This window comes from Mizuhopecten yessoensis, unplaced genomic scaffold, assembly GCF_002113885.1.
Source record: "Mizuhopecten yessoensis strain PY_sf001 unplaced genomic scaffold, ASM211388v2 scaffold8361, whole genome shotgun sequence".
In the NCBI taxonomy this organism is placed as follows: domain Eukaryota; kingdom Metazoa; phylum Mollusca; class Bivalvia; order Pectinida; family Pectinidae; genus Mizuhopecten; species Mizuhopecten yessoensis.
In genome coordinates this window covers 1,531,973-1,545,602 of record NW_018407509.1, presented here as the reverse complement: position 1 = coordinate 1,545,602, position 13,630 = coordinate 1,531,973, and the positions used below count along the sequence as shown (strand labels likewise).

At 36.5% G+C, this 13,630-nt stretch overlaps 1 protein-coding gene across 1 annotated transcript in view; it reads right to left on the bottom strand.

Annotated features, from left to right (window-relative positions):
* Positions 1-13,566, bottom strand: part of LOC110455668 (nuclear pore complex protein Nup85-like) — a 17,949-nt gene extending 4,383 nt beyond the window's left edge. The window contains exons 1-15 of the mRNA XM_021505928.1: positions 13,501-13,566; positions 11,131-11,230; positions 10,830-10,931; positions 10,363-10,423; positions 9,387-9,457; positions 8,548-8,661; positions 7,540-7,661; positions 6,522-6,647; positions 6,232-6,357; positions 4,827-4,958; positions 4,403-4,506; positions 3,862-3,945; positions 2,994-3,059; positions 1,978-2,028; positions 1,412-1,512 (exon numbers count right to left, since the gene is read on the bottom strand). Of these exons, the coding sequence (XP_021361603.1) occupies positions 1,412-1,512; positions 1,978-2,028; positions 2,994-3,059; positions 3,862-3,945; positions 4,403-4,506; positions 4,827-4,958; positions 6,232-6,357; positions 6,522-6,647; positions 7,540-7,661; positions 8,548-8,661; positions 9,387-9,457; positions 10,363-10,423; positions 10,830-10,931; positions 11,131-11,230; positions 13,501-13,533 (1,393 nt within the window). The 5' untranslated portion in view covers positions 13,534-13,566. The remainder of the gene's footprint in view (positions 1-1,411; positions 1,513-1,977; positions 2,029-2,993; positions 3,060-3,861; positions 3,946-4,402; positions 4,507-4,826; positions 4,959-6,231; positions 6,358-6,521; positions 6,648-7,539; positions 7,662-8,547; positions 8,662-9,386; positions 9,458-10,362; positions 10,424-10,829; positions 10,932-11,130; positions 11,231-13,500) is intronic.
* Positions 13,567-13,630: the final 64 nt, after the last annotated feature.

The following is a 13,630-nucleotide window of genomic DNA, read 5'->3' as shown; positions in this document are numbered from 1 at the left end:
CCCACCCGGTTCAAGAGAGGGGTTAAAGAGACCATCTACATCGCAGCCACCAGTCCAAACTTAACACAGGGCTGAGGGCGCTACCACCTTCTGACAGCCAATGCCAGTCTGATTCAGCCACATGACTTGGGGATAATCCTCAGGTCACATGACTGAATCACTAGTTTAGTCTGAAGCCCACCAAATGTACTTAGTAAGGGCTGAAGAAGGCAACCAAGAGGTCATCGAAAGCTACCTGTGAGTAGAATTTGCTGCAGCACATATCTTATAATGTGTCATAAGGATTTAGAAAATACATTTACGAAATAAGCAGTGTGAATATTAAATATATTAATACATGTATACATATATATATTAATATGAAAAACAAATGACAAGAGTTTCTTGGTACCTCCCTAGCGCTTTCACCTCTTTGGAAGTTCATCAGGGGAGCTCCTAACGTTTTTCTGATATATTAATATGCATATGTTAAAATCTTAAAGCTTTGTAGTTTCCTATCAAAATCTCTTGTATTCAACGTTAGACAGTCATAAGTATTGCAGCAAATTGTTTGGTATTGGTAATAGGTTATTCTTTAGTCCCTTTCAGTGCTAAATACAGATTTTATTACAGAAGATGACAAATTTCTAAAACTACTTTCTGATGAAAATGTCGGAAGGGGTATATACTTATACATAAGGAAAGGTAACTTTGTTCGTTACTACATTGAAATCTTTCGGTTTGTTAGAAATTTATGTCTTATCAACAGCTATGGTCATTTGAAGGACGAGCTACGTTGTGCTGGTGCTGCAAAACCAGACATCCTTGATAATCCAGGAATTACGCTCACCGCCGCTCTCTGCACCCCTGGAATACCAGTATGTCGTAGCAAAATTGAAGGCACGAAGATAGCTGTTTGATTGGTCTCTGGTAAAGAAACCTGACCAACTGCTAGGCCGATACCTGTCTTTGCAGATTACAAATTACAAAACCCGACTTTAAAGCCAGTCAATTTTTACCGTTACGCAACTGCGAAATTCTTTTGATGTATATCAAAGGATCAAAGTAGTCTTCTTGTCTCATCAAAAAGGTGGCACACACACAGAGCCTTCAATTTTGCTATGACATATTCCAGGGGTGCAGAAAGCATAGGTGAGCATAACCCCTGGAGTATCGAGGATAAAACCCCAGAGTACCCACAGAAAAGCCACAGACCTGCGGACAGTACTTGGCGACAGCCCCACGTACGCCTCACACCTTCGACCCGGAGGAGGAGGACTAGTGATTGTAGACAGTCAGATGCCTTAACCACTCAATTCACCACTTTCCCCGAATTGAAGGGTAACACTTTCTTTAACTACTTTGTCCAAATTTGCAAAATAAATAAATGATAATGATACAAGTACAAGGGTCATGGGCATGAATACAATACCTTGCTCTGCCAAATTCCTTTCTTGACATATGTGTAACAGTTTCTGGGCTTTCTTTTCCGAATCTATAGAAATATTCTCCATAAAATGTTCCAGGTATTTCCTATAAAGAAGTATGCAAAGAAAAATGCCATCAATATTTTGCTTAATTTCTCTTAGCATGCTTCGATTATTGAAGTAAGGATCATATGCTTTTCATAATTTACTTCATACACTTTTTTTAATCAAGTGTTAAGAAATATTAATCCGAGATAATATTTTACCAAAAGAAATATTCATTTTAAGAAACATTTTAAGTCTTTATAAAACCAGACACATGTGGAGCCTGAGAAGAAGGTATTTCCCATGATCATACAAGGTTTTAACTTTGAATTTTTATTTTCTCCGATATTTAAATGAGGATCATTGTACCAAAATTATTTGAAAAGAAATTCTTCAAAAAAATTACAGTACTGCAAAAGGTGATTGCATACAATATACATGTACCCAGTACTTAACATTCAATTTGCCAGTATTTTAAGCGTTAAATATGACTGATAATTCTGCCAATTATCTTAAGCATGCTTACCGTCCAAACTCTGGACAGTGGTCAAGATAGCTGACCCCTACAATCCACAGGCTGCAAAAATAAGGAATTTGTAAGGTAAGCAATCACAAAAGCAGAACAAAAGTCATTCCACAGATCTATCTATACAAAATTTGTCAAGAAAATTATGAGAAAGAATTGCAAGCAAAACATAGTCCGCCACCTATGAACAAACCATGACATCAACAATGAACAAAGGGCCATAATCCTCTTTTATAATTGGGCACAAGTCAAACTTTTAGGTCACACCCTCATCTATCCCAAAGGGTACTCACATAAAAAATCTAGTAATTGTAAATATAAACAGTATATGAGATATGCCCAATAAAAATGACCCACTGACAAATTGGTGGTGCCCAAATTTTATGGTTTTGCATCAAAACACCATTTTGTTGGTACATTAATTTGGGGATTATGAGTACCCACTCAAACGGAGTATTGATTTATTTCAAACTTGTGATTACATTGCCGACCTATGTATTGTTAGATGAAGATTACCCATGAAATGAACAAAAATAAAAACTGCTGATTTCTGTGTGCATAATATTAGGGGATAAGATAACTCAGAATTTAAAGCTCAAGCGTAGTTTGAACGTATTTCCAGATGGATATTATATTTCATAACTTCACACTTTCTGTAACTTAATAGTTACAAATGGGATCTCAAAATACTAATATAGATGTGTACAACTTCAAAACTGCCCCTGATTTCACAGGTAACAGTGGATTATGAAACATTGTATCAAGGAAATGTTTGTAAACGTTAAACATAAAAGTCATTTATGTTTCTTGTAATCTTGTTGAGTACAAATATTCTAGAAATAAATCCTTCAACATTAACTTTAAATTTGTGAATTCATTTGCCAAATTTGAGAATAAATAAATTTCCATTCTATTTCATTTTTATGGACTAGGTCCCACATGCCAATTGTTCGCGACAAACCAAACCTTTTTTAATATCAAAACAACACACGACAGCTTCTGCTGTTGTTGCTTACCTTTTGTGGGACATGAGGCTTGTGGCATACTCCAACAACAGAAACTCTCTCAGATTGGAGCCAAATCTGTAACAAGTGAACAAATGACGACAATCCTTTGTGGCAAGCTCCCTGGTGGGAAAGTCATAGTCAAATGATAAATATTTCGCTAGTAAATTGTTTTTTCTTTCAATAGGTGTTGGTAAAAGGGAGAAAGGTGGAACAGACTGACATCTGACAGAGTAACAGAAGATTATAACAAAATTATGTCTGAGGCTCATTATAAACATGATTTTACTGATCAATGTCACTACAGTGGTAATTCCTAGTCTTTCAAATGTCACAATATTTTCTCCAGTTGAAAAGGACTTAGGTTAAGGTAAATTTGAAATAGGAAGACAAAATCCCTGAATAATTTATGCTTTATACACCATGCCTGCTTTTAGTGCTGGGTGAAAATAAAAGGATAATGTTAAACTATTGTAAAACTTGAAATAGTGTTACTATCATGAATTTTGTTTTATCCAATATTTGAAAAAGCATCACTCCTTCAATGAAGTCCATATAAAGAAGAGAGTATTTTGATTGAGGTTTAATTTGAAACAATCACTTAAAAGTCCCACTCCCAGGTCTTTTAAGTGATTGTTTTAAATAAAACCAAAATCAAAATACTGTTTTGAGTTACAGTAACCTCCCTTTAACTTCCATTTAGATATACCTGTAGCACAGTTAACGTTGGGCCAGGACACTTCCGTCGACCAGGTAACTCAATTGGTTTATGCGATAGTATAACGAGTCCAGTGTTCATCCCAAGGTCTAGCCCCACTAAATTTTGTCCATTCAGAACACTGAATAGTGAAGTGAACATTTTCCATTTTGAGATACTTACTGAAGTTTGTGGGAGTCTAACTGGCCACAATGTTGTAGTAAGTCTGTGAGGTGGGCCACAAACCACCAGTTACTGAAAACCGCACTGTCAAATACAAATCACAGACAAGGTTTTAAACAACTGTGATCCTTTATTAGTGTCATATTTGATGTAAAAAACATTCCATTCCTTTAGGATGTCATCATTTCACCAGAATCTACCGACTTTAATAAAGTTCCTATAAGGCAATTTTTTTCAGTTTTTTGGAAGATCTGCCAATTATTCAATTTTTTTTCAAAATTGTTAATTGCCCATGATGAAGCCAATTATAAAAGTTAAACACACAGGAGTATGATATTTATTTTAACCAAAATTAAAAGACATTTCATAAATCTATTATTTTAATTTTTTATAAATCTTTTATAAACAAAAAAAATAGAAAATAAAAGATCTTTCGACTCAAATGAACTCTTTTAAGTTCTTTTAAACATTAACTCTTAGAACATCTTTGATGGCCAGTCACATTAAAAAGGGTATTTGATCCATTTGACCCTTGACTGACCTGCTGTCCTTGATGACCTGGTGGATGTCATACTCGAGTGCCGACAGGAGAATGTTATCTAGTTCCCCGATCCTCGTGTTACTGCGGTACTCATCCAGACAAACCTATACAATAACAACAGTGTAATCAAACTCTGGCGCTAGGTTTTAGGTAAAGCAAATAACTGTGAAACATCACTCGTAAATTGTAATATTACGTCCGATGTAAAAGTTTCTCCATTAGGACTTTGAAAAGTCAAATCTTGCATTTGGTACAAACAAAAGCTGTTTTTCGTGAAATTATGCGTTATGGGGTAAACAATATATCCAAATAATTCTCTCCGAGTTAAATCAAACGATGACCAACTCTCTGAAGCTTGTAAGTTATAAAATATAAATGCAATCCTTAGATAATGGGGTTTCGTAACAACAGTTAAGACCCTTACCTGTATGTGGTACTGTAGGTCGAAGCCTTTGATCGTAGGGTTTTGGTATAAAAGTTTGGACACCAGCATATGGTACCAAGTTTCACACAGGTCACGGAACTCAGAAAACACTTCATCATTTCCAGTCAGTATCTAAAACATACATAACACACATTTTACCTCTTACAACCTTTTTTTATCTATATACATTGTAGGCTGTACCAGAATAAATAGGTAACACCATAGGAGGTACATATAGGAAGCACTCTTAAAGAGGCCCTCACCACCCATCAAATGTTAAATCTGATTTAATATAAGGAAGAGTAGGCAGATCTGGACTTAAATTCCAAACACCATTGTAAATTAAATACAGATGCCTTCATCTCCCTGTTACAAATGATTATAGAATAGCCTTTATAAGGCACGGTAGTCTAGTGGTAGGATGCCGGGCTCGTGACTGAAGGGTTGCGGGTTCAAGTCACATCACGGCACTGTGTTGTATCTTTAAACTAGATACTTTACTTCGCTTGTTCCAGTCTACTCAGTTGTAAATGAGTATGTGGTTGGGGAATTGTTGAATGGTAGCTGTGAGCGCCAAGATGGACGCACCACTGTATGCTCCCCAGGTTGAGTTGAGAAAGATATTGGCTGGTTGCAAAGGCCCTATAACCACGGATAATTATTTGTGAACCGCTTTGAGACAACTTACGAAATAAGTTGTGATAAGCATGATATTTATTGGTAAATATGCTAAACCTAATTTCTGTAAAATTAAAAGCTGAATTATGTATTATGGTACAATGTATACCAATACATTATTCTAGTAATGACTTACAGAAATATTTACATTGGTACATATAGCCAATTAATTTACTTTACAGCCAACAAAATCAATTAATGCATTTGGCCCTCAAACATTAGGGTAGGTACATTGAAGCTATTGGACAATAATATTTTATCTTGCAAAATAAATATATTTGTAAAGGTTATTTAAATACTTAACTGTCAGCCATGACCTTCACTTTTCATCCTCTGATAACAACAAATCACGAGCGCCAAATTTAAATAAGATTGGATAAATAACCTTTGCACTTCTTGTCTATAATGTGTGCCTACCAGAAATAATGACCTTTACTTTTGACCTTACAAATAAATGTATGTTTAAGTACAGAGTACACACAGGTGAAACTATTTGACAGCTATAGAGTCAATGCTTGGGCAGGCAGTATGCATCTTCTAGTAGCTCTAAACATAACATTTAAGCAGAACACGAAGAACATGGTTAAGGAAGGATATGTAAAATGGTCTTCTATGTGGCAATGCTTTAAAGTGGAAACAAAGGTGGGAGGTTTAATGAGACTTCACTGACACCGAGTAATGCACAGCCTCAATAACTCACTAAACTTTACAATGATTTCTACATTACCTTTCCAATTGTTTCCAAATTTCCGTATGATGAAAACTCTCCCTCTTCCAATCTTCGCTCACATTCGTCCCGCCAATGTCGCCATTTCATGTCGAACTCTGCGATGGAGTGGCCTCGAAACAGCTGCTGTAAACCAGAATGACAACGATCACATAGTTGCCAGGAAACCAGAATCGTTTGACTGCTCAGAGATTGCTTTTTCGTCAATATTATTAAGGTTTTCTTACATTTAGTATAAAGGCCTCAACTGTTTAAGCTTAATCATATACATGTATTTACTGTCAACTTACCGTGTGCTGTGGCATTTTCTTGAGGAGTTCGTCCATACTGCTGAAAGCCTTGCTGTGTTTCGAGGAGTGGAGAGACAGTAGCCGGCGCACATGTTCCGCCTGGCCTTGGAGGACTAAGCGATAGATCTGAGACGACACGGAAATACAATGTAAACTAAAACCCCTCCGGGGTTACACGGAAAAATGGTAAATCAAATGGCACAACTTCTGTGGGACGACACAGAATTATATAGATATAAGCCAAAACCTCTTTGGTACAGCATAAGCATACAATATTGACAAATATTTCTCTGTGGTGAACATTTGTCTCCTAGGTGACACAGACCACAGCATAAAGAATCTTTCTAGAACATCTGGAGAACAACATACATTTCTGGGGTAATTCAGATTGTTTCAGAGTTGACACTTGAAACAACGTAAAAATAAGTCAGAAGGGTGTCAGAAATAGTACAAGTCAATAGAAGGAACGAAAAAGATGGAGCAACAACATCTAGATTCGGTATTTTATTTACAGCTTTTATGTTTTCGACTAGCACGGCAGCTGTCATCTGAACAATGGTATGCAACCTTACAGAGCCGAGGTAAAAATTGCAGCTCGGGTCATAACGCTGTTACAACTATCTACCACACGCTATAACAACAACACTACAGGCATACTTATAGTCATATGATATATAATGGACAAACTTTTGGTGTTCAATACATGACTATTGAACTGTATACTATTAGAGCGTTCACTGGTTTGTTGTTAGTGTTGACCTTATACCTATAGCTATGGTACACATTGTCTTGCTCTATCGATGAAGTGAAGTTCTCTTGTTGGTTCTCCTGTCCTCCGTCTCGGGACTGAATTTTACAATATAAGTCAATATGTTTTCTCGGATAACATGGAAATGAACTATGCATCTGTTACAAGACAGATATACATCATAATTCAGTAAATGTGAATACAACACATGTCTGTCGTGACTCGATGTCTACAACTCAAACTCTTGATTTTGATGTCCAAATCTCTTACCGTGTCCCAGTAGAGTGGGTGGTGCTCTGGCTGTTCTTCTCGGATAATTTCCAGAAACATTTGTTCTCCCGTCTGGAAGTGGAACCGAAGCCATTCCAATAATGGAGCGATCACCAATCCACCTGAAGTACAAATAAATGTGAAACAGTTTCCGTCACACCTTATTCAGATCATCTAGGTGGAGTCAAAACTGTCGTCACTATTTTCTTGAGTTGACAGCTTCCATAGCTTAATCAAAGGAAAAAAGCTTTCAGAAGTAAAGTCGCAGCATTTCCATTCCAAATTTTGCGACATGCTGTCTTTCAAAAGAATACTCAATGAGGGACAAGAACCTTCTGGGTTTTTGCCACAAATTTGAAACCCAGAGGGTAGACTTTCTAACATATAACCAAAATCGCTTTAGCCACCAAACTTCAGACAGAATTTGGTGATATTACATTGTAAATGGCCAATACTGTCTATGATAGGAGCTTTTGTATCAACATTATTCAATACTATCATACTTTTGTTAGATTTTGTTTACTTTCATGATATTCATTTAAGCATTGAACTGCTTTCAGTTGGCATTCATAGGCAATATGAATGCCAACTAGACAAGGCAAATTCAATGAGGCACGCTAAGTTCAATACTTATGTTTACTATTTTTGGAATCTGTTCATCTCATAAAAATTCAATTTCACTTATTATTATTCAGCATTTATTTCAAATAATGTATGTATTGTGAATAGAACAGCCATCAACCGGGGAGGGTCAGTGGTATCCAATTATGATGTCATAATAATGATGACGTCAACAATCGGCCCATGGCATTCATAGCCTTTGATAATGCCAACTGACTATGGTAGGGTTATATAGTGGCAATGCCATTTAATGGTAAACATATAACATTCATTATCAGGAGATAAAAGTATGAATTTACTATGAATGAGAATTTCAAGTAAGTGTTTCACTGTTTTGAATAACAATGATAGCCCTAGTAATGATTTAGCTCTACTGTCAACACTGACCAGCAGGACTGTCAATGAACAGGATCTCACACAGCCCCCAGATCAGTTCAGCCATCTCTAGTAGCTGTAGGTGATCAAGGAAGTCCTGCTTCTGCTCCTCGTCTATGGTAGAATCTGTAACAGTATTACAATACATGTTAAGCCATATATAGTGTCAACAATATAGCTACTTGTTACAGCCAAGTTTTAATAAATTTTGTTTTGTGTTTTACGTCCTATTGTACAGCTATGGATATTAAAGGACGTGCCAGGTTTTGGTGGTGGAGGTAAGCCGAAATTTACGAGAAAAAACACCAACCAGTACCTGCCGACTGCCCCACGTACCTACGACCCAGTGTTGGAGGGCTAGTGGTACCAGAATGCCCCTCCCCCATTTTTTATTAAAACATTCCAACTTATTGCAGATACTAGTTTAAGAAAGGAACATAATATTCTATAGGAACTTGCAGGCCCTAGTTTGACAATAAGTGTAGTCAGACAGTCTGAGACTAGTGAAATCCCTATAACTGTAGCCAGATATATATAGTCTGAGTCTCAAAAGTTGTACGTATCTGTGGATAATGTTTTTGTGGGTTAATTCCTTCATGATATGAGGACTATACAGTACAAAAATAACAAATAAACCATCTAAATGAACTCACAAGGCTGGTCCTAACAAATGTAAATGATTCCCTACCATTGATTTTAAGCCAGCTTCAATTAGTGCAGCTAAAAAGAGAACGGTTATGTTTATTTAGTGGCCTTTCGGTTATAGTAGAATCAGCTGCTACTTGAATGATAATAATAAAAAAAAAAAATCAATAACGTTGAAATCTATGATCAACCATTCATAATCATACCTGCTAATATCTTCAGTTCAAGGCTGTAGGCTTTCAGTGAAGCTCGATACTGCTTGCTGGATCTTATGATGCTAAAAAAATAAAACAAAAAACATTGAAAGAAACCACCACAATTCAAGAACTGTACATGCTCAATATACAATATACCCAGGAAGACTGGTTTTTGCAACAAAATACTGTTTAAAGTGGTAAGAACTGAACCATGTAAAACCTCCTTTGACATGATTCGGTGCCTGCTCTAATGCGCCTCCTGGGATTTAAACGTACCTCAACTGATAGAACAATTTCCCCCCCTTCAATGTCTATTATTCCTTAAAGATGTGCAAGTGGATTTGTTGGACATTTTGCACTACCAAAATGGCCCTGAATCAGTTCCGACAACAAGTAATTAAATACAAACAAATAAACAGAACTATATCTGCCGATACAATGACTGGTGCAGTTTACTGGTGTAGCCCAAGACTAATTAAGTTTCATGGGGGCAATCCTGAGTAAAACATGATTTATCCAGGGTAAATTTAAATATCAAAGTCTTTATAAATGTGCCTCAATTGTCATTTATCTTCTCCAAGTGCCATTATAAGTTCAAATACGGTATATAATAGCAATAGAATATTTTTATAACTGGTAACATTGATTGATAGGTTTTATGTCCGCTTCCCTACTGAGTAGTTCGGTTATCCAGTAGACGAAGAAAAGACAGGAAAATGAGTAGAAGGGATAAAGTATAGAGTGAAGGGATTCTTTTCTATGAATTTTGTTTGGCATATATATTTCGAAGTCCTTCTAAATGTCTAATAAAGAGAACCTAGTTCTATCGGCCGAAAACAAATCTAACCCTATCCTCTGTGTGCGAGATTGGACAGTTCTCACATGGGACACCTTTTATAGTCCCATCCGATGGAATGAACTGGTAATAACAAAATAGTGTTATTTATAAGGAGAAGAGGAAGTTAAACAAAGGGGAATAACTCACTGTGGGTGAAGAGCAGCACCTGATGTCTTCTTAGCTTGCTCTTGTAGACAGGTGAAAACATCTGTAAAAATAAATCAAACAAAAATTAACAGATTTATAAGAAATGATCGATTGGACTGACATGGATAATACTGTATCCCTATATGCCCCCAGCCATCCCCTCTTCCAATAAAATGGTGGAGGAATAATTTTGATGTCTGACGGAAAAAAGATGGCTTGCTGTCACATAAAGTCAATGACACTTTGTACAAGTTAAGCTAAAAATCATAAGAATTAGAATTAGAAAATTAGAAAGAAAATAGAATAACTTTACATTTACCACAATAATTTAATCAAAACTAACATAAAATTGTAAGGCTGTTAAACCATAATATATATTTGTTGTACGACCATGAAGAAATATTCCCTATATAAAAAGCCATACACATGTTAGTATATATGTTAAATAAATTTTAATGATTACTTACTATGAGATTCATTGACAAGCTTTCTAAGGACAGGTCTATGGAGGTCCATGTCCCATTTAACTTCTCGTATTGTTTCCTCCTTCATCAGCAGAGGTCGTCTTTCTGTATCAACAATAAAAAGATTCAATTCACACATATATAAATTACTCATTAAAAACAAAAACAGTAATTAAAAAAAAAAAAAAAAGACAAGTCCTGAATATTATTTTCAAAATGTTGATGATTCCAATTTCTCTGGAGATATAGTGGGTTCTGAATATACAGAATATACAAAGCTAAATGGCTTATTTCAAGTGCTTACCGTTCAACAAAATTGCCTTTTTCCCTGGGAACACGAAGAACTGGTTGCCACAGCCCCAGACAGCTTGCAGGCCTTGAGAACATGACGGATCATTAATGGCCTGAAAATCAAAGAAATATATTATGATAAATTGGTACATACAAGAAATTAAACTATTCCCTGATACCGATCGATATATAGCTAAACAATGGCCCCACCTAGCATATGGCATGCCAGACCATAACCCACTATGGTCTATTTTTGGTAACTATGAACTTGACCTTGATATTAAAACCTTTTAAACACCTATTGCATATCTTGAAGTTGATATCACAGTGTATCATCATTTTCTGAGCTACAATGGTTATAAAGACTGTAAAAGTTTATGTTCTGATGTTACGTTACAGAGCTATAATTGCAGGTCCTTTTCAGACCAACTCAACCTACAGAAAGACTTTAGCTTGAGACAATTTTCATATATGAAAATGTCCTTTTAACGCTTATATATGATACATCATGAGTGACTAGGTCGAATCACAATCCGCATACACACATAGGGAGACATTAGCCAGGTGGCAAAGGACTAGAAGTTAGCACCCGATAAGGCAGCTCCTGCGAATTCCTCAAAATTGATTAATGTATATTTGCTACATGTTATTGTAGTGATTGTATTAATTGTATATATAATTCTACTGTATATACTGTAAAGCGCTTTAGAGTGGCTTGTTTTTAGTGTGTGAAAGTGACGATTTGTTTCTAAAATATCAGTTTGAAGAGCGACCCTGGGGCGGGTCGTTTTTTTCGCGCACGTTGTAGAGGGCTGAAGTTCTGACGTTAATCGACGCCAAAAAAACAAGAGGCCCAATGGGCCTGCATCGCTCACCTGGTATTAATCTCACAATTGTAACCTTAAAAGAGGACTAAAATAAAGCTACATGCAAAATATCAGCGTCTTGACTTAAAGTTTAAAGTAATTCAGAAAAAATGGGCAAAGGTCATTCATTTGAACAAACTTGGTAGCCCTTCATCCCAGCATGTTACTGGCCAAGATCATCACCCTAGGCCTGTCGGTTATTCAGAAGTCGTTTAAAGGTTTTAAACATATTTGATCCCAGTGACCTTGAATACAAATCAAGGTTATTTATTTGAACAAACTTGGTAGCCCTTCATCCCAGCATGTTACTGGCCAAATATCATCACCCTAGGTCTGTCGGTTATTCAGAAGAAGTCGTTTAAAGGTTTTAAACATATTTGACCCCAGTGACCTTGAATATAAATCAAGGTCATTTATTTGAACAAACTTGGTAGCCTTTCATCCCAGCATTATACTGGCCAATTATCATCACCCTCGGCCTCTCGGTTATTCATCAGAAGTCGTTTAAATGTTTTAAACATATTTGACACCAGTGACCTTGAATATAAATCAAGGTCATCTTTTGAACAAACTTGGTAGCCCTTCATCCCAGCATGTTACTGGTCAAATATCATCACCCCAGGCCTCTTAGTTATTCAGAAGAAGTTGTTTAGAGATTTTAACATATTTGACCCCTGTGACCTTGAAAATGGTTGAAGGTCTTTGATTTGAACAAACTTGGTAGCCCTTCATCCCAGCATGCTTCTGGCCAAATATCGGTACCCTAGCCCTTTTGGTTACTGAGAAGAAGTTGTTTACAGTAAAAAGTTGACGCCGGATGGACGACGACGGACCTTCGGGCCAGGTGAGCTAAAAAAAGTTGATAAAACGTCAGAATAATTGGGACTACCAACAGAGAGGGGCGCGTTAAGGCTTCATCCAGAAGGATTACAGAACAAAGTAAGATCTAGAGGGATTCATGACAACCTGGACAACATCACAGTAGAGGCGCAAGGAATGTATAGGCATTTAAAACATCAATTCCTACCAACTGGGATTAAACAAAGCTATAAGTATCGCATGCGTTCTTAACCCCCTCCGCATTAAAGCCAGTTTGGTCTCTGTGGAGTATAACATATAGATAGATAGATATTAAACCCTATTATAATCGTTTTCAAAATAAAAATATTTTTTGACGATAACTGAAAGGGCATGTACGAATGTTGACAAATTTTCGTTTTTTTACAGCGAGCCGGTAAATACATTTTCGGTAAATAAGTCTATTCAATATATATGTAAACTAACGCTTATTCCTCCTCCCCGATCCCCCTTGAGACCAGCATTGAGTGTCTGAATGGACTCAAAATGTGAGAGCCGACACAGAGAAAACGATACTGAACTTAAGTATGGTTGAACATGTGTTGTGATTGCCATGGTGTGGTAATTCTGCTTTATACAGTCTCTCCTTACATTGAAATAGCATAGGACGTATAATTAAACCTCGCTGTTTTGTAAAGTCAGATATTACAAAATCTTACACAAAAGTGTGGTTCTCTTTCCCGCTCCGCCATATTGGATTACCTTCAATATTGAAGAGTTCCAAATTTAAAGATTTCTGATTATAGAAGGCCGTGACCTGTCATCACCCACTGTCTTGTGCTTCACTAG